The sequence below is a fragment of the Mytilus edulis genome, chromosome 11 (genome assembly GCF_963676685.1).
Source record: "Mytilus edulis chromosome 11, xbMytEdul2.2, whole genome shotgun sequence".
In the NCBI taxonomy this organism is placed as follows: Eukaryota; Metazoa; Mollusca; class Bivalvia; order Mytilida; family Mytilidae; genus Mytilus; species Mytilus edulis.
The window spans coordinates 28,732,215-28,753,848 of record NC_092354.1 but is presented as its reverse complement, the minus strand read 5'-3'; the positions used below and the strand labels follow the sequence as shown (position 1 = coordinate 28,753,848).

Here is a 21,634-nt window from a genome sequence, read left to right as displayed (position 1 = left end):
TGAAAGGTTATAACTAAAGATAGGACAACGTATCAACACATAGTTAATCAAACTGTAACTAAAAGACGTGTATCTTTCATCTTTAAATGAATTTACCGCTCAATAAAATATTGAGATTAGAACCCAATTCTGTACAATAAATTGATCCCACTAAAATTATTCCCATGATAATATTTTTCTATCATTTCAAGTTTTTGAACCTTTGGAACAAGATCAACCTATCAGTGGCAAACATCACAAATTTTCAGATAGCAGAATTGAAGATACTCATTATCTATTAACCGGTCGAAAGTGTACAAAGTAGTCATTAATCATGGGAACACAGAGAAAGAGACCAACAGCGTCTGTTGCGCAGATAGAAGCTTTTGACACACACGACAAGATTTATAGTACGTTGGACCTTGCCTATCATTTAAACTGTGCTGTCCACGACATTACCATATTTCCCGATTTTTTCTGTTTAATAGCACATCCAGACATATTAACCGAATTCAACAAGGTGTTACTCGTGAAGTCAGAAGAACCTGCATTGTTATTATATAACACTACATTTAATATTGGACACTTAGCCAGTTTGGAAGGGAACGATTTAATTTGTACCTAATATGAAGAGAGATACAGTTGTAATTGTTACTGATAGAGAAAAATCTTTGGGCAATGCATTAAAGACACACGTGTCTCAAGCCAAGCTTTTGCAGCGAGATGTCAAACAGTGGCTACGAACATATGATGGTAAGGCAGATGACATATCAATTTATCCAGCAAACGTTAAAGCCTTAATGCAATTAGACAATCTACAACGTTTAAAAGTTTGTACGATGCACTTTCCCTTAAAAGAAGTAAACCCTTTGAATCATACTTTAATGATGTCTTTAGTTACATGAGCTACTTACTTATCTATATATTGATTGATTGTTGGTTGTTTAACGTTCAGTGGCAAATATTTCATGCATGTTCAGAACGAATGTCCTAGGCTACATTAACGTATTGTTTATGTCTAAAATAAAATTATAAGTTAAGATGGAAAATGTTCAGGGAACGAACATTGAACTTGAAAAGGCACGAGAGTTTATGCTATTTTTCCTGAAAAAAAATATTCTTTTTCATAAAATTCTGTTCAAACATAGGACAAAAAAAATATTTTGAATGATCAATCCAGATCTTCACCAAAAATGATTTTATCTTTCAGATATGCAAAATAAACTTTTATATATATAAAAACTTCCCAAACCGCACATGTCAGTCTGTACACAGTATTTTTTTAGGTGATAATAAGGCCTTATTTGCCAATTTGTTATGATAAAACTTAATACTAGTGTTTAATTTTGACTAAACAAGTGAAACTGCGAGCTACTGCTCACTGATGATACCCCCGCCGCAAGTGGATAATATTAATAGTGTAAAAATATGCAAGTATTCGGTAAACAGGAAGTTGTCAAGTGATGAATCTGAAAACGCATCACACGGTATAGCTGACTTATATAAATCCTGAAATCAAATTTCAGAAATCCTTGTATTGTAGTTCCTGAGAAAAATGTGAAAAAATATTTCAACTTGGCTATCATGAGTAAACCCAGGGGAAAGAGGGGTCAATTCTGATGGCGACTGCACAAAAAAGAGTAACTCAAATGATGTGGGGTACATTAAGAATGAGAAACTTTGAATTACCGAACAAGCGGACCCCGGTATCTCACAAAACTGGGACCCCTTAGACAAATTTCCCAGGATTATATATTTACAATTAAATTTAAATTCTAAATTAATTCATCTGGACTAACGAGCTCTGTGTCATTTTGGTCTTTTTGGGAGAATTGTCTAATTAACAATCATACTACACCTCCTCTTTTTTATATTTGATTTTTTAAATCACTCCATATACTAGTATGTAAGCCAAACCCATGGTTAAATGACAACAAATTTTTGGCTGCCATGAATTATATCGATTCTACTAGGACTAATTCGGTAATCGTGTTAACCATGAAAGCCCTATAAATAAACTGATCATAGATACCATGATTAATGTTTTAAATTTACGCCAACCGCGCGTTTCATACTTTTCTCGAAGGTTTCTTTATTCCTCTAATTGATGAGAAGTTAGTGTCAATTCTACTGACCACCTTCTTTCATTTCCTTTTCTATTTCATGCATTGGCTCTTTTGTCTTAACCAGGTCATCTTAGGCATCTGTACTTAGGTTTATAGAGGAGGCTACACTTAGAAAATCAATTTTCCCTTGCTGAAATGCTCTACTTAGTGATTCTTATTATGGTAATACATGGTGCAAAATTATTATATCACCGAGAAATTTATAAGTGTTCATTTTTCTATGGAAACCATCTGCTGTCGGGTCTTCCTCTTTAAAATTCCTCAAAATTTGAGTAATTTAAATAGTTGGATTATGTATATCGTATGATACTGAATAATTTTTGGTTTCTGGTGGAATGCAAGTAAAAGTAGTTGGGGACTTTCTCCAGCTGCCACCTGTTCCTGACTATTTGACAAAAAACATAAAATCATTTTTAAAGAGGTTATGCGTCAATATCAGGCTGACTTTACCCATGCAATCAATTGTTTCTAAAGGTGACCTACCAGAACATCTCTTAATTAACTTATTAAAGCGATTGAGTCGTCACTTGTCCCCAGGTGAAGATCCTATAAGACTTTGTTCCAGAAACTTTGACTGCTGTTGGACTCTTTTACAATGAGTTAAACAGAATTTATGCATGACTCTTAAGTACAAAGAAACACTTTTAGAGACACAAAGAAACAGAAGTTGAGGAAAAGACACTTTCAGCTCAGCAGGAGAAACTATTTCATTAGTATGGTTCAGATTTTTTGAGACATTGTTACAGTGTCCTTATGAATGATACAAATTTCTTTGATAATTGGAAACATTTATTCAAATCTTTTGATTATTCTACTAATTATTTACGTGTTGTAAATGAAACAGCAGAAAAGTGTCTACATTGTTTGAAGATGTTGTTCATTGATTTTGTAGGATTGCAGACAATCAGATCCGAAAAGATTTTATTACAATTTACATGGATTAATTTATCAGTCATTATAACATGGTGTCAGATGTAAACAGCCCGTGAAAAAAAGACTATTGTTTGGCGACAGCATCAACACTAAAAACATGGATGCACATTTAATGCAGCCTCCTGAATTGAACTTTTCCAGTGACGGAAATATGGCCGAAAGATGGAAGAGATGTCGTGAGACCATGGAGCTATACTTGGGTGCTATGAGCGAAGCGAAAGAAAAGGATACATGCAAAGCGTTGCTATATGTGATCGGACAGGACGGCCGAACATATTTAATACCTTTAATATCCAGGAAGGAGACAAAAGCAAAATTGACCTCTTTTCACGCTTTTTTAAAATAAATTGCATTCCGCGCTAAAACGTAACAAGCTAGAGTACTAAGAAAATCAGAATCGACGGATTTTAGAAATATGACTCAAAATTGAGCAATCACGGAAGAACCGGTACGAGATCGTATTGTGAGAAAAGACTACTTAGGGATGACGAGTTCACGTTTTCAAAATATTGCAAGTCAGATAATTTATTTTCAAACTACCACAGAACAAACCATTATATCCACACCCCCCCCCCCTCCCCCCCCCCCCTAAGTATATGAAATGGTCGTCCCCTAAAACTCTGGACTAAAAACTCAACTCGTGTGCACTATAATTTGTATAATTTTCAAGATTCCAAATTATCAAACCGGTTCAATGACTTTGTAAGACAGCTGCATTGTTTTCTTATTTCCCATGTACCCCAGCAGGATCATTAATGTTCATAAGGAATTGAATGACCAGATTATGCAAGCCCCGACAGCAATGAGAGCCAAATATCTTGCCCGACACATCGCCCCACTATAAACTGGCAAAACAACAGAGTGACTATGGTGCGCCAACTCTTCGACCACACGTTTGACAACTGCGTTCCATTCCGTCAGCAGCTTATGACCACCTTTGGGTACAGGAACCAGCTTCCGCCACAGAACACCTTTGGTTTGTTATTAGCGCAGCTGCGTAACCAGCATAGACGTCAATCGCCCGACCAGAAGACCTTACTAGTTCTTGGCCAAAGTTTCGTCCGCCACCTGTCTACATGTGTCGCCGATCCGTCACATACGTTTGCGTTCACTGCACCTTATCAGCATCATGGTAAGATATCTGCTTATTTTCATGGTAAGTCTGGTTCCACACTTCATGGATAACCTGAAGAATCGCCAGCTTCTACATCATTATCAGCCCTCTGTGACTCTGTTGCAGATGAAAGGTAATGACAGAAGCATGCAATCGTTCGAGTTAAGTCGGTTTGAAATCTCAATACTTTCACGTCGTATTGTCAATCGGTTGGTTGCGACGGACCGTCATGGGAATTTGGAAGCGACTTCGGCGCAGAGGTACCACCTTTGGCGAGTACAATTCGAGAAGGGAGTCCGTTCACAGAATGCTTTACTATAAGCAGCCTGTCAACGTTCTCTCTTGTTATATCACGCTCGAAGGGTCTCGTCAAAGGAGAGACTTCTGGGCAAAGAGGTGTTCTACCGTAAGGCTTTTGACAGTTCCTTGCCGAGGCAGAGATGGCCGTCGCTGGAAGAATAAATCCGATCTTTCGACCCTCGAGGCACAGCCGAACCTGCCATCGGTCCGTACGAGGAACCAAAATCACCGCTAAAAAAACGCAGCTAAGTGTTTAGACCCTTGATAGAAGTCTCGGATCCGTCTGAATAAATAAATACGGTTAACGGACAAAAAACGTATAGGCTTATATTTTTTGGAAGGGCCATAATGTTCCCCCAGCACCACCCGGCCATGCCATAGAGGTATATTATGGCTCAATACAACGGCCAGTGTCTACCCTACCTGCCTGCATCCGCGGTTATGGTGTATTGCAAGGTAATACGACAGAAATGAATGTTTTCCGGCCCGTAACCCATGCCGGATAACCAGTCCCAAATATTGACCATAATGAACCCCGATCTTTCGACCCTTGAGGCCCAGCCGAACATATCATCAGTCTATACAAGGGATTTTTCCAAGTTGTTCTTTTTGTAGTGGAGTAAACTTCTTTCTCTTGCATGCATTTTGTTTTCAAAATTAGTGGCCATATGATCCCTGGTATGCTGGTTGAACGACTTCCCATATGACAGAAAAGAAGATACGTCCTCTCCAAATGACGAAAGGCCAACTTCCATGGAGTTCCTGGTTTCTATTTAAAGTTTTTTTCAAATTCTTTTTTTTCTTGAGGTTATTTCATTAGCGAAAGAGACACCTTACCTGGTTCTGAAAGTTTGTCCCCAACAATCGGTTGGATGATTTTGACCAAGTTTTGAAAATTTTTTAGACCTCTGGCTGTTTTAGATTAGCTTTGAGGAGATGGAATTGACAGTACATAATCAGTTGCAGCATTGCACAAAGTGTGTAAATTGTTTGATCACTGGATGACGACAAATGCAGAGACGAATATAAAAGATGGCAGTTTCCTGAAATATGTTTATTTTTCCTTCAGTATTTGTTGTACGTCCCACAGGTATAAAGTTCAAAATAAAGTTGTCGTTAATAGTATGAAGACTTTCAGTTCTAAAGATCTATAAAGTGTCTACATGTAATAAATGTATAATCCGAAGTCTTTCTAGGGCTGTTGCTCATTTCCACTTACTAGGGTGAGTCTTACAAATTATTAATCGATGAATAAGGACCGAAATCGATCTACTCTTAAGAATTGAATTCTTTTTTTTGTTGTTAATTTGTATGTCATAATGGTATCGCGGGAATACGCCTAATACAACGTTTTTAGTACAGACTTTATCTTGATTGTTTTCAAAACAAATTTGAAAGGGAATATCAATAGGATAATCCATCAAGTACACCAAAGTAAGATCTACAAATAAGTCAACATGACCAAAAGATCAATTGACACCTTAAGGAGTTGTTTTCCTTTATCATTTTTAACATTTTCACTGAGCCTACTGGGCCAAGTTCATTAAGGTTTTTTTTTTATTAGCAACAGTCAATATATATATAAAAAAAATACACCAACGTTTCATGAAAACTGCTGAAAGCATTTTTGAGTTATTTTTGAAACCTAGAAAATACCAACTTTTTCTAATGAATAAAATCCCTTAACTCAATAACATAAAATCGAAAATTAATAAAAATCGAAAAGGAGTTTACTACAATAGATAAAATATTTCAGCAAAGTTTCATGTGAACTGCTGAAAACATTTTTGTGTTAATGTCTGAAATCGGGAAAATCCCCCCTTTTTAATTAATAAAACCTGTTAACTCAAAAACGTAAAACCTAAAATTTATAAAAATTGAAAGTGACCTCACGTTAATAGATATGAACATTTCACCAAAATTCCTTGCTTTGTGAAAGCATTTTTGAGATATTATCAGAAAACTGGGGAAAAAAACACCAATTTATTGAATAAAAACCCATTACCAAGAGACTTAAAATCGAAAATTTATATAAAAAAAAGAGAGCTCCCGTCATTCGATATAAACAATTTCCCAAAGTTTAATGCAAATTGGTTAAAGAGTTTTTGAGTTCAATAATGTCCGACATGTTGACAACAGACGGACAACAGTAGACCCTAATACGTTCCGTAAACGAGCGTATAAAAAATATAATATATTGAGTAGTAATTTAAACACATTATAGATACCTAAATTAATACTAAAAACAGTCATAGAAAATGGAATGCATTACAAAGGATTATATCCGTAATAAGAAATACTGATTTGTCAAAGACCAAATTATTTTAATATTTCATTTACTGTTATCTGTTTTTGTCCATTTGAATTCCTTGTTATCTGTTATGAGCCAAATCAATTTGCTGTTATTGGGACCCCCTTGCCCCCCTCATATATAGAGATTATTGTAAATATCTAGAATGTTCAGTAAAGTAAGATCTTAAAACACATCACCAAAACAATATTTTGTCATGAATCCATCGGAGACCATATATGAGCCGGAAAATGTTCCTTTGTTATTTCATAAGATTCAGGTTCTGAAGATTCCTTTATTGGATGTTCGATCTTAACTTATAATCTTTGTTGTATGGACTTATATTGGTATTGTCCGTTTTGTTTTAGTTTGGTTGTTGATGTGTCTGTTTGAGCTCCTCTTTCTTGGTTTGGCAGTTGTGGTGCTTGTTGACCTTCTCTTTATTAGTTTACCCCCAAGGGTGACTGGGGAATAGAAATATGGTCACTTGGTCTTCTCCCGACCGGCAGTAAAACGCTTGCCGAAGTAGGGCGTCCGTTTGGCTGTGCGGGATGTTTAAGTTCGCAGTCGTGTCCGGTCAGAAGGGGGACGTTATATCCGATGCCTCGTGTACAGAGAGTGCAACGCTCTTTGCACGTTAAGAACCCTTGCAACAACTCTTTGAGGGGTCCGTAGGTGGCCTGTTGCAAGGCTAAATTTCTGTCCCTATCCATTATGCCCTCATTTTCCAGTGGCAGTCCAAATTTTCCCGACCATTATCCAAGAGGGCCTCTATCATAACAACCTACCTATTTTATTTATTGTTAACTTGTTCTCGTCCTGAAAATGCATGAAATATTTGCCACTGGACGTTAAGCAACCAATAATCAATCAATCTTTATTAGTTTGGCTGTTGAGCTGCTCTCTCTTTGTTTGGTTGTTGTGGTGCATTTTGAGCTTCTCTGTCTTGGTTTGGCAGTTGTGTTGCCTGTCGAGCTGCTCTCTCTTTGTTAGGTTGTTGTGGTGCATGTTGAGCTTCTCTCTCTTTGTAAGGTTGTTGTGGTGCATGTTGAGCTTCTCTGTCTTGGTTTGGCAGTTGTGTTGCCTGTCGAGCTGCTCTCTCTTTGTTAGGTTGTTGTGGTGCATGTTGAGCTTCTCTCTCTTTGTAAGGTTGTTGTGGTGCATGTTGAGCTTCTCTCTCTTTGTAAGGTTGTTGTGGTGCATGTTGAGCTTCTCTCTTTTGGTTTGGCTGTTGTGGTGCCTGTTGAGCTGCTTCCTCTTGGTTTAGCTGTTGTGGTGATAGCTGAGAACCGTTTACTATAGCAACTATTTCTAAAATTTGAAAAGAAATATAATTTTTTTTTAACATAGAATAAACTCATGAAATTAAAAAGGTATATATTTATTGCTTTTTACAGATTGTTCTCTCATTTAGGTTTACTGAGCATCATCTTACATTGTGTGATAATTAAGAAATGATGCTTAGTTGATTAATTGGAGAGAGTTGTCTCAAAAGCACTCATACCACATCTTTTTATACCTATTAATTCCATTGGAAAGGAAATTCTTTCTAAAGGGAAACTGAAAGAATAAATTCAAATAAAAAAAAATGCTCTATTCACACATCATATAAATGAAGTGAATCTTTATTTACTGCAAGAGATCAACCTCTAACAATGGCCCACATAGGTGACTAGGGAAAAGAAATATGGTCATTTTGCCTTCTGCCGACCGGCAGTTAAACGCTCGCCGAAGTTCGCAGTCACGTCCGGTCAATATAGGAACATTGAATCCGATGCTTCGTGTAAAGTGAGTGCCACGCTCTCTGCACGTTAAAAAATATAAATGCACGCATAGTAAAGATTCCGGCTTACATTTTCTAGAATTTGCTAGAACTTTTATTTTTCGCAGTTTGTTTTACTTTTATAAAGAGTTCATATATGATCTCAAGATTTGTTTGGTAATTAGTTCTTCACTAATGACAGTATCTTGAACTTTGAATACAAATTTCTCCACTTGCTGAGCAAACAACTCGCACAATTACACATCGCCGAGTACACTTTACTTATGTCTGCACCAAGTCAAGAATATGACACTTGTTTATCATTTTTTATTGGACTTTTTCGTTTTGAATTATTCCAGAAGTTTTGTTATTTCTATTTTTTAGAATGTGTATTTTACCTGGACCATTTTTTTCCTCATAACTTTCACATCTAACAGAATGTTTAAACTGTTTTGATGCATCAAATGTGTCTTTTATAAACAATGATTTCGAAATTGCATTGCATTGTCCCGAACAAGAATGAAATAATTGCCACTGAATGTTAAACAATCATCAACACGGGGAAATTAAACTTATTAAAATTTATTTAGAGCACTATCCCTGCATGTATGCTGCCATGACACCACCTGGAGTTAAAACATCAGTTCTTCAAATTAATCTTGGGTTAAATATTTCATGATTTTAATTAAATTTTCAGATATGATACAAATATTTTTTTCAATTTACGTGAATTTAACGTGTACTAAATTACCGGTGATTTATGCATACACTTATATCACGTGGAACCGACCAGTTCATGCAAGTTTTAAGTATTTATGCTCGGTGATGTGAAAATCAGACGAGATGGATGTTTATTCATGCGAGTTAAAAAATTGTATAAGTTGTAGTAGGCGTATTCCCGCGATAATATTATGACATTTTACAAAAAAATAAAAGATTCAATTCTCAATAATAAATCGATTTCAGACGAGATTGATGTTTATTCATGTGAGTGAAATGTCCATGTGCAGGACGAAATAAAATTATATCAGTAAAATTTTATATTGCATTACTAGGACATTTAAGAAACCCGACAGGGGAAATAAAAATAAAAAAACCACCATTCAGATCCCAACACATATTTTGTTTTCCATATCTCTGAGTAGGCAGAACGTTATATTCTGTTTACTTTAACGTCACTCGTTTTCGTATCGCTCAACTTTGATGTTTATATCTCTCGTCTTGTACGACTAACTCCACCCCAAGGGTGACTGGGGTATAGAAATATGGTCACTTGGTCTTCTCCCGACCGGCAGTAAAACGCTTGCCGAAGTGGGGCGTCCGTTTGGCTGTGCGGGATGTATCAAGTTCGCAGTCACGTCCGTCAGAAGGGGACGTTAAATCCGATGCCTCGTGTGAAGAGAGTGCCACGCTCTTTGCACGTTAAAAACCCTTGCAACAACTCTTCGAGGGGTCCGTAGGTGGCCTGTTGCAAGGCAAAATGTCTGTTCCTATCCAATATACCCTCATTTGCCAGTGGCAGTCCAAATTTCCCCGACCATCATCCTAGATGGCCTCTATTGCAACAACCTACCTATTGTATTTATTGTGAACTTGTTCTCGTCCTGAATATGCATGAAATATTTGCCACTGGACGTTAAGCAACCAACAATCAACAATCAATCAATGTACGACTAACTCGTGTATGTACCAACGTATTAGATTTTAGTGAGAGAAATTTATGTATTAATGATAAATTATTACTTCAGGATTTTCGATATCACTGTGGTTCTCGTTAAGACGCGTATACGCGTCCTGAACGCATGGAAATCGAGCTTGCCGCGTCATTTATTAAACCCGCCAGTCCCTGGAACGCATACTGATTGTATCCCCCGAGTCCCAGAAACATCGTTTTGCCTAGAAGATTTATGATACAACATTGTTTTAAGCCGTTGTTTTGACAAGAAACTAAACTGGTAGTCGATTTCATAACATCGATGTGATGCGTAGATCAATATTTCTGACAGCTGATAGATTTATAATTTACATAATTTACATTGTCTCCATGGTTGAACAAGCCAATAAACGATCATGAGACATAAGTCAAATTAAAAGTTTTTAAATACAAATGCTTGACTGTACCTTAAATGCAATGAAAATAAATCCAAAATAAATTATTAAAAGCAGAATAATCGAGAAGTTAAATGAATTCCTTGACCAAATGTTTTCTTTTGATAACAAACATGTCACATTATTTTAGGCGGGAAAATACTTGGGGGAAACATATAAATAACAGACAACCCTGTCTGGATATTAAGACATTTAAATAAACAGCTGATACGGTAGTGCCATGAAAATACTTAAACTTGGTGTTTATAATTTAATCTACACTAATCTAAAGGGAGTAGAGAGGAAGGGGTTAATTTGTAAAGGTATTTTTTTTATTTAAATTAAAATTTTGATAACTAAAAGTCACCAGACAAATTCTTTAACTGAGTTTATTATCATAATAGTCCATTCATATTAAACATTTAAAAAAAAAACTACCTATCGCCCCAATCTCTTTTATGGAACTTTGGCTTTAGCAAACCAACATTTTTTTCAATGTGGCCCTACATCAAGAATATGACAGACCCAGAAAGAAGTCTGTTTCATGTATATATTGAACAATAGGTATTAAGCATTGTTAAAAGGTTATAATTTTTGTTGATATAATAAAAACTACCAATCCAACACGCATTGTTTAAGTTGTATTTCGTCATATTTCATTATATTCAAAACCAAATCTTTATATCTATGGAAAAATTTAGTAAAGGTTTTAAGTAATTTATGGTAACGATATCCCTGGGGTAATAATTTACCAGTAATACAAAGGTTGCGTTCGTTAAAATCAAAAACGTCACAACAGACACGGGCATAGCGAACAAGTTGTGAAATATAAAAAAATCAAACCATCTCCTTGTTTAACTTTCTGGTGATCTCATAACAGATTCGCCCTTTTGAAGGGGAAGGACATGGATAGCAACAAGAAAAGGTCCATAGTGTGAGAGCTCTTCTGCCTAATGATGCTTATGGGCCATTTTGTGGTAAACTCACACTGATTGCATTTGTATTATTTGTGGTTTTTTAAGTTTTTCTCTGTTGCGTCTTATTCCCCTCTACTATATCATATTTCTTTCTTATACCATACATTTAGTTGAATCTACCTGGATCAAAGAGGAATATCTGGAACTATCCACAGAAGATACTTTTTTTAAGTAAATTTTACAACTTTATGAATAATTCATTCAGATGTTACCTAAAATTGACCATATTATTAGAATAATTGTATATAATATAACAGCAAACCTGTTTTTGGTATATTGATCATTTTCATGCATTTTACTGTAAATTTGACATTTTTTTATATCTGTATTTGATGTTAACTTAAATCGGTCATTTGACCAAGACAATTTTCTCATATGTATGCATAATTGTATTTGATGTTACCTTAAATCGGTCATATGAGCAAGATACTTTCTAATATGTATTGACAATTGTATTCAAAGTCAATTTGAACCAATCAAACCTTCATTATAAAATTGTAATATTTTCAGTAAATTTAATTACTTTATGAATAATTTATTCAGATGTTTCCTTTAATTGATTATATTCTTAAAATAAATGTATATAATATGACAGAAAACGTGTTTTTGGTATATTAATTATTTTCAAGCATTTTTCTGTAAATTTGAATCCCCAAGGGTGACGTGGGTATAGAAATTTGGTCACTTATGTCTTCTCCCGACCGGCAGTAAAACGCTTGCCGAAGTGGGGCGTCCGTTTGGCTCTGCGGGATGTATCAAGTTCGCAGTCACGTCCGGTCAGAAGGGGGACGTTAAATCCGATGCCTTGTGTAAAGAGAGTGCCACGCTCTTTGCACGTTAAGAACCCTTGCAACAACTCTTCGAGGGGTTCGTGGGTGGCCTGTTGCAAGGCAAAATTTCTGTCCCTATCCAATATACCCTCCTTTTCCTGTGGCAGTCCACATTTCTCCGACCATCATCCCAGATGGCCTCTATTGTATCAACCTACTTGTTGTATTTATTGTGAACTTGTTCTCGTCCTGAATATGCATGAAATATTTGCCACTGGACGTTAAGCAACCAACAATCAATCAATCTGCAAATTTGACAATTTTTTGGATAATTGTATTTGATGTTACCTTAAATCGGTCATTTGACCAAGACAATCTTCTAATATGTATGCATAATTGTATTTGATGTTACCTTAAATCGGTCACATGACCAAGATACTTTCTTATATGTATTTACAATTGCAATTGAAGTCAACTTGAACCATCCAAACTTTCATTATAAAATTGTAATATTTTTCAGTAAATTTAACCACTTAATGGATTATTTATTCAGATGTTACCTTTAATTGATTATACAACAGCAAAGTTTTAACCTGTTTTTTGTTTATTAATCATTTCATGCATTTTGTGGTAAATTTAACAATTTTTTTGATAATTTTTTTTGATGTTACCTTAAATCGGTCGTTTGACCAAGATACTTTCTTATATGTATTGACAATTGTATTTGGAGTCAACTTGAACCAACCAAACCTTCATTATAAAATTGTAACATTTTCAGTAAATTTAACCACTTGATGGATAATTTATTCAGATGTTACCTGAAATTGATTATCTTCTTAGAATAATTGTAAATAATATAATAACAAACCTGTTTTGGTATATTGATCATTTTCATGCATTTTACAGTAAATTTGACAATTTTTTGGATAATTGTATTTGACGTTACCTTGATTCGGTCGTATGACCAAGATGCTTTCTAACATGTATTAACAATTGTAGTTGAAGTCAACTTGAACCAACCAAACCTTTATTATCAAATTGTAAAAAAAATCAATATATTTTTCTCCTTCTTGGATAATTAATTCAGATGTTACCTTAAATTGACCATATTCTTAGGATAATTGTAATCGATGTTATCTTAAATCATTCATTTGACCAAGACAACTTTCTTATATGTATTGATAATTGTATTTGATGTTACCATAAATCGGTCATTTGACCGAGATACTTTCTTATACGTATTGATAATTGTATTTGATGTTACGTTTAATCGGTCATTTGACCGATATACTTTCTAATTTGTATTGACAAATGTATTTGAAGTTTATTTAAACCAACAAAACCTTTTTATGGAATTATAATACTTTTCAGTAAGCTTTTGCCACTTTTTGGATAAATCATTCAGAAGTTACCTTAAATTCACAATATTTTTAGAATAATTGTATATTATATAACAACAAACCTGTTTTTGGTATATTGATCATTTTTATGCATTTGACTGTAAATTTGACATTTTTTTGGATAACTGTATTTGATGATTATTTAAATCGGTCATTTGACCAAGACAATTTTCTAATATATATTGATAATTGTATTTGATGTTACCTTAAATCTTTCATATGACCAAGACACTTTTTAATATGTATTAACAATTGTATTTGAAGTCAACTTGAACCAACCAAACCTTTACTATAAAATTGTAATATTTTTCAGTAAATTTAACCACTTTATGGATAATTTATTCAGATGTTACCTTAAATTGATTGTATTTTAGAATAATTGTATATAACAACAAACCTGTTTTTGGTATATTGCTTATTTCTCGAAATTTTACTGTAAATTTGACAATTTTTTTGATAATTGTAATTGATGTTACCTAAAATAGGTCATTTGACCAAGACAACTTTCTTATATGTATTGATAATTGTATTTGATGTAACCTTAAATCGGTCATTTGACGGAGATACTTTGTAATACGAATTGACAAGTGTATTTGAAATCAAGCTGAACCAACCAAACCTTCATTATAGAATTTTAATATAAAAAAGAAGATGTGGGATGATTGCCAATGAGATAACTGTCCATAAAAGTCACCTTTTTTGTAAATTTTACCACTTTTGGATAATTCATTCAGATTTTACCTTAAATTGACAGTATTCTTAGAATAATTGTATATAATATAACAGCAAACCTGTTTTTGATATATTGATCATTGTCATGCATTTTGCTGTTAATTTGACATTTCTTGATAACTGTAATGATGTTAACTTAAATCGGTCATTTGACCAAGACAATTGTCTAATATGTATTGACAGTTGTATTTGATGTTAAATTGATTATATTCTTAAAATAAATGTATATAATATAACAGCAAACGTGTTTTTGGTATATTAATTATTTTCAAGCATTTTTCTGTAAATTTGACAATTTTTTGGATAATTGTATTTGATGTTACCTTAAATCGGTCATTTGACCAAGACAATTTTCTAATATGTATGCATAATTGTATTTGATGTAACCTTAAATCGGTCACATGACCAAGATACTTTCTTATATGTATTTACAATTGTAATTAAAGTCAACTTGAACCATCCAAACTTTCATTATAAAATTATTATATTTTTCAGTAAATTTAACCACTTAATGGATAATTATTCAGATGTTACCTTAAATTGATTATATTCTTAGAATAATTGTGTATAATACAACAGCAAAGTTTTAACCTGTTTTTTGTTTATTAATCATTTCATGCATTTTGTGGTAAATTTGACAATTTTTTTGATAATTTTTTTTGATGTTACCTTAAATCGGTCGTTTGGCCAAGATACTTTCTTATATGTATTGACAATTGTATTTGGAGTCAACTTGAACCAACCAAACCTTCATTATAAAATTGTAACATTTTCAGTAAATTTAACCACTTGATGGATAATTTATTCAGATGTTACCTTAAATTGATTATCTTCTTAGAATAATTGTAAATAATATAATAACAAACCTGTTTTGGTATATTGATCATTTTCATGCATTTTACAGTAAATTTGACAATTTTTTGGATAATTGTATTTGACGTTACCTTGATTCGGTCGTATGACCAAGATGCTTTCTAACATGTATTAACAATTGTAGTTGAAGTCAACTTGAACCAACCAAACCTTTATTATCAAATTGTAAAAAAAATCAATATATTTTTCTCCTTCTTGGATAATTAATTCAGATGTTACCTTAAATTGACCATATTCTTAGGATAATTGTAATCGATGTTATCTTAAATCATTCATTTGACCAAGACAACTTTCTTATATGTATTGATAATTGTATTTGATGTTACCATAAATCGGTCATTTGACCGAGATACTTTCTTATACGTATTGATAATTGTATTTGATGTTACGTTTAATCGGTCATTTGACCGATATACTTTCTAATTTGTATTGACAAATGTATTTGAAGTTTATTTAAACCAACAAAACCTTTTTATGGAATTATAATACTTTTCAGTAAGCTTTTGCCACTTTTTGGATAAATCATTCAGAAGTTACCTTAAATTCACAATATTTTTAGAATAATTGTATATTATATAACAACAAACCTGTTTTTGGTATATTGATCATTTTTATGCATTTGACTGTAAATTTGACATTTTTTTGGATAACTGTATTTGATGATTATTTAAATCGGTCATTTGACCAAGACAATTTTCTAATATATATTGATAATTGTATTTGATGTTACCTTAAATCTTTCATATGACCAAGACACTTTTTAATATGTATTAACAATTGTATTTGAAGTCAACTTGAACCAACCAAACCTTTACTATAAAATTGTAATATTTTTCAGTAAATTTAACCACTTTATGGATAATTTATTCAGATGTTACCTTAAATTGATTGTATTTTAGAATAATTGTATATAACAACAAACCTGTTTTTGGTATATTGCTTATTTCTCGAAATTTTACTGTAAATTTGACAATTTTTTTGATAATTGTAATTGATGTTACCTAAAATAGGTCATTTGACCAAGACAACTTTCTTATATGTATTGATAATTGTATTTGATGTAACCTTAAATCGGTCATTTGACGGAGATACTTTGTAATACGAATTGACAAGTGTATTTGAAATCAAGCTGAACCAACCAAACCTTCATTATAGAATTTTAATATAAAAAAGAAGATGTGGGATGATTGCCAATGAGATAACTGTCCATAAAAGTCACCTTTTTTGTAAATTTTACCACTTTTGGATAATTCATTCAGATTTTACCTTAAATTGACAGTATTCTTAGAATAATTGTATATGATATAACAGCAAACCTGTTTTTGATATATTGATCATTGTCATGCATTTTGCTGTTAATTTGACATTTCTTGATAACTGTAATGATGTTAACTTAAATCGGTCATTTGACCAAGACAATTGTCTAATATGTATTGACAGTTGTATTTGATGTTAAATTGATTATATTCTTAAAATAAATGTATATAATATAACAGCAAACGTGTTTTTGGTATATTAATTATTTTCAAGCATTTTTCTGTAAATTTGACAATTTTTTGGATAATTGTATTTGATGTTACCTTAAATCGGTCATTTGACCAAGACAATTTTCTAATATGTATGCATAATTGTATTTGATGTAACCTTAAATCGGTCACATGACCAAGATACTTTCTTATATGTATTTACAATTGTAATTAAAGTCAACTTGAACCATCCAAACTTTCATTATAAAATTATTATATTTTTCAGTAAATTTAACCACTTAATGGATAATTATTCAGATGTTACCTTAAATTGATTATATTCTTAGAATAATTGTGTATAATACAACAGCAAAGTTTTAACCTGTTTTTTGTTTATTAATCATTTCATGCATTTTGTGGTAAATTTGACAATTTTTTTGATAATTTTTTTTGATGTTACCTTAAATCGGTCGTTTGGCCAAGATACTTTCTTATATGTATTGACAATTGTATTTGGAGTCAACTTGAACCAACCAAACCTTCATTATAAAATTGTAACATTTTCAGTAAATTTAACCACTTGATGGATAATTTATTCAGATGTTACCTTAAATTGATTATCTTCTTAGAATAATTGTAAATAATATAATAACAAACCTGTTTTGGTATATTGATCATTTTCATGCATTTTACAGTAAATTTGACAATTTTTTGGATAATTGTATTTGACGTTACCTTGATTCGGTCGTATGACCAAGATGCTTTCTAACATGTATTAACAATTGTAGTTGAAGTCAACTTGAACCAACCAAACCTTTATTATCAAATTGTAAAAAAAATCAATATATTTTTCTCCTTCTTGGATAATTAATTCAGATGTTACCTTAAATTGACCATATTCTTAGGATAATTGTAATCGATGTTATCTTAAATCATTCATTTGACCAAGACAACTTTCTTATATGTATTGATAATTGTATTTGATGTTACCATAAATCGGTCATTTGACCGAGGTACTTTCTTATACGTATTGATAATTGTATTTGATGTTACGTTTAATCGGTCATTTGACCGATATACTTTCTAATTTGTATTGACAAATGTATTTGAAGTTTATTTAAACCAACAAAACCTTTTTATGGAATTATAATACTTTTCAGTAAGCTTTTGCCACTTTTTGGATAAATCATTCAGAAGTTACCTTAAATTCACAATATTTTTAGAATAATTGTATATTATATAACAACAAACCTGTTTTTGGTATATTGATCATTTTTATGCATTTGACTGTAAATTTGACATTTTTTTGGATAACTGTATTTGATGATTATTTAAATCGGTCATTTGACCAAGACAATTTTCTAATATATATTGATAATTGTATTTGATGTTACCTTAAATCTTTCATATGACCAAGACACTTTTTAATATGTATTAACAATTGTATTTGAAGTCAACTTGAACCAACCAAACCTTTACTATAAAATTGTAATATTTTTCAGTAAATTTAACCACTTTATGGATAATTTATTCAGATGTTACCTTAAATTGATTGTATTTTAGAATAATTGTATATAACAACAAACCTGTTTTTGGTATATTGCTTATTTCTCGAAATTTTACTGTAAATTTGACAATTTTTTTGATAATTGTAATTGATGTTACCTAAAATAGGTCATTTGACCAAGACAACTTTCTTATATGTATTGATAATTGTATTTGATGTAACCTTAAATCGGTCATTTGACAGAGATACTTTCTAATACGAATTGACAAGTGTATTTGAAGTCAAGCTGAACCAACAATACCTTCATTATAGAATTATAATATAAAAAAAGATGTGATATGATTGCCAATGAGATAACTGTCCATAAAAGTCACCTTTTTAGTAAATTTTACCACTTTTTGGATAATTCATTCAGATGTTACCTTCAATTGACAATATTCTTAGAATAATTGTATATAATATAACAGCAAACATGTTTTTGATATATTGATCATTGTCATGCATTTTGCTGTTAAATTGACATTTCTTGATAACTCTTATGATGTTAACTTAAATCGGTCATTTGACCAAGACAATTGTCTAATATGTATTGATAATTGTATTTGATGTTAAATTGATTATATTCTTAAAATAAATGTATATAATATAACAGCAAACGTGTTTTTGGTATATTAATTATTTTCAAGCATTTTTCTGTAAATTTGACAATTTTTTGGATAATTGTATTTAGTGTTACCTTAAATCGGTCATTTAACCAAGACAATTTTCTTATATGTATGCATAATTGTATTTGATGTTACCTTAAATCGGTCACATGACCAAGATACTTTCTTATATGTATTTACAATTGTAATTAAAGTCAACTTGAACCATCCAAACTTTCATTATAAAATTGTAATATTTTTAAGTAAATTTAACCACTTAATGGATTATTTATTCAGATGTTACCTTAAATTGATTATATTCTTAGAATAATTGTATATAATATAACAGCAAACCTGTTTTTTGTTTATTAATCATTTTCATGCATTTTGTGGTAAATTTGACAATTTTTTGGATAATTTTATTTGATGTTACCTTAAATCGGTCGTTTGACCAAGATACTTTCTTATATGTATTGACAATTGTATTTGAAGTCAACTTGAACCAACCAAACCTTCATTATAAAATTGTAACATTTTCAGTAAATTTAACCACTTTATGGATAATTTATTCAGATGTTACCTTAAATTGATTATTTTCTTAGAATAATTGTAAATAATATAATAGCAAACCTGTTTTGGTATATTGATCATTTTCATGCATTTTACAGTAAATTTGACAATTTTTTTGGATAATTGTATTTGACGTTACCTTGATTCGGTCGTATGACCAAGATGCTTTCTAAATGTATTAACACTTGTAGTTGAAGTCAACTTGAACCAACCAACCTTTATTATAAAATTAATTCAGATGTTACCTTAAATTGACCATATTCTTAGGATAATTGTAATCGATGTAACCTTAAATCATTCATTTGACCAAGACAACTTTCTTATATGTATTGATGATTGTATTTGATGTTACCTTAAAATCGGTCATTTGACCGAGATACTTTCTTATACGTATTGATAATTGTATTTGATGTTACCTTTAATCGGTCATTTGACCGATATACTTTCTAATTTGTATTGACAAATGTATTTGAAGTTAATTTGAACCAACAAAACCTTTTTATGGAATTATAATACTTTATAGTAAGTTTTTGCCACTTTTTGGATAAATCATTCAGAAGTTACCTTAAATTGACAATATTTTTAGAATAATTGTATATTATATAACAACAAACCTGTTTTTTGGTATATTGATCATTTTTATGCATTTGACTGTAAATTTGACATTTTTTTGGATAACTGTATTTGATGATTACTTAAATCGGTCATTTGACCAAGACAATTTTCTAATATATATTGATAATTGTATTTGATGTTACCTTAAATCTTTCATATGACCAAGATACTTTCTAATATGTATTAACAATTGTATTTGAAGTCAACTTGAACCAACCAAACCTTTACTATAAAATTGTAATATTTTTCAGTAAATTTAACCACTTTATGGATAATTTATTCAGATGTTGAACAGATATATCATGTTAAGGAGGGGTATTTGCGAAAAATACCAGTCGAGAGAATGTTAAATTTCTCGAGCCGTAAGGCGAGGGAAATTGATTCTCAAGACTGGTATTTTTCGCAAATACCCCTCAAGAACATGCTATATATGTTTAATTACACCGTATGTCTAAAACGCATTGATGATCGTGACGTTACAAGCGTCTAGTCGGATAGAGTATTTTTTGGCAAATACCACGGCAGAGAGGGTAAAAAAGGCATATCCTTTTTGCATATACCCCGGCAACGTAAAAAATGAACGATATTCATTTGATAGCAGTAAATAGGTGAAAACTACACTGGTTATGAACCAATTAAAACCCAGGATTCCTACATAAGGTGTTAATTATACCTAAATTGATTGTATTTTAGAATAATTGTATATAATATAACAACAAACCCTGTTTTTGGTATATTGCTTATTTCTCGAAATTTTACTGTAAATTTGACAATTTTTTTGATAATTGTAATTGATGTTACCTAAAATAGGTCATTTGACCAAGTCAACTTTCTTATATGTATTGATAATTGTATTTGATGTAACCTTAAATCGGTCATTTGACGGAGATACTTTGTAATACGAATTGACAAGTGTATTTGAAATCAAGCTGAACCAACCAAACCTTCATTATAGAATTATAATATAAAAAAGAAGATGTGGGATGATTGCCAATGAGATAACTGTCCATAAAAGTCACCTTTTAGTAAGTTTTACCACTTTTTGGATAATTCATTCAGAATTTACCTTAAATTGACAATATTCTTAGAATAATTGTATATAATATAAATTGTCTAATATGTATTGATAATTGTATTTGATGTTACCTTAAATCTTTCATATGACCAAGATACTTTCTAATATGTATTAACAATTGTATTTGAAGTCAACTTGAACCAACCAAACTTTAACTATAATAATTGTAATATTTTCCAGTAAATTTAACCACTTTATGGATAATTTATTCAGATGTTACCTTAAATTGATTGTATTTTAGAATAATTGTATATAATATAACAACTAACCTGTTTTGGTATATTGGCTTATTTCTCGAAATTTTACTGTAAATTTGACAATTTTTTTGATAATTGTAATTGATATTACCTAAAATCGGTCATTTGACCAAGACAACTTTCTTATATGTATTGATAATTGTAATGTGATGTAAC

The 21,634-nt window shown here is 31.7% G+C and overlaps 1 protein-coding gene across 1 annotated transcript in view; it reads right to left on the bottom strand.

Annotated features, from left to right (window-relative positions):
- Positions 1–7,622: 7,622 nt before the first annotated feature.
- The window catches only part of LOC139494139 (uncharacterized), a 24,837-nt gene continuing 10,825 nt past the window's right edge, over positions 7,623–21,634 (bottom strand). The window contains exon 2 of the mRNA XM_071282316.1: positions 7,623–8,053. Within this exon, the coding sequence (XP_071138417.1) occupies positions 7,623–8,053 (431 nt within the window). The remainder of the gene's footprint in view (positions 8,054–21,634) is intronic.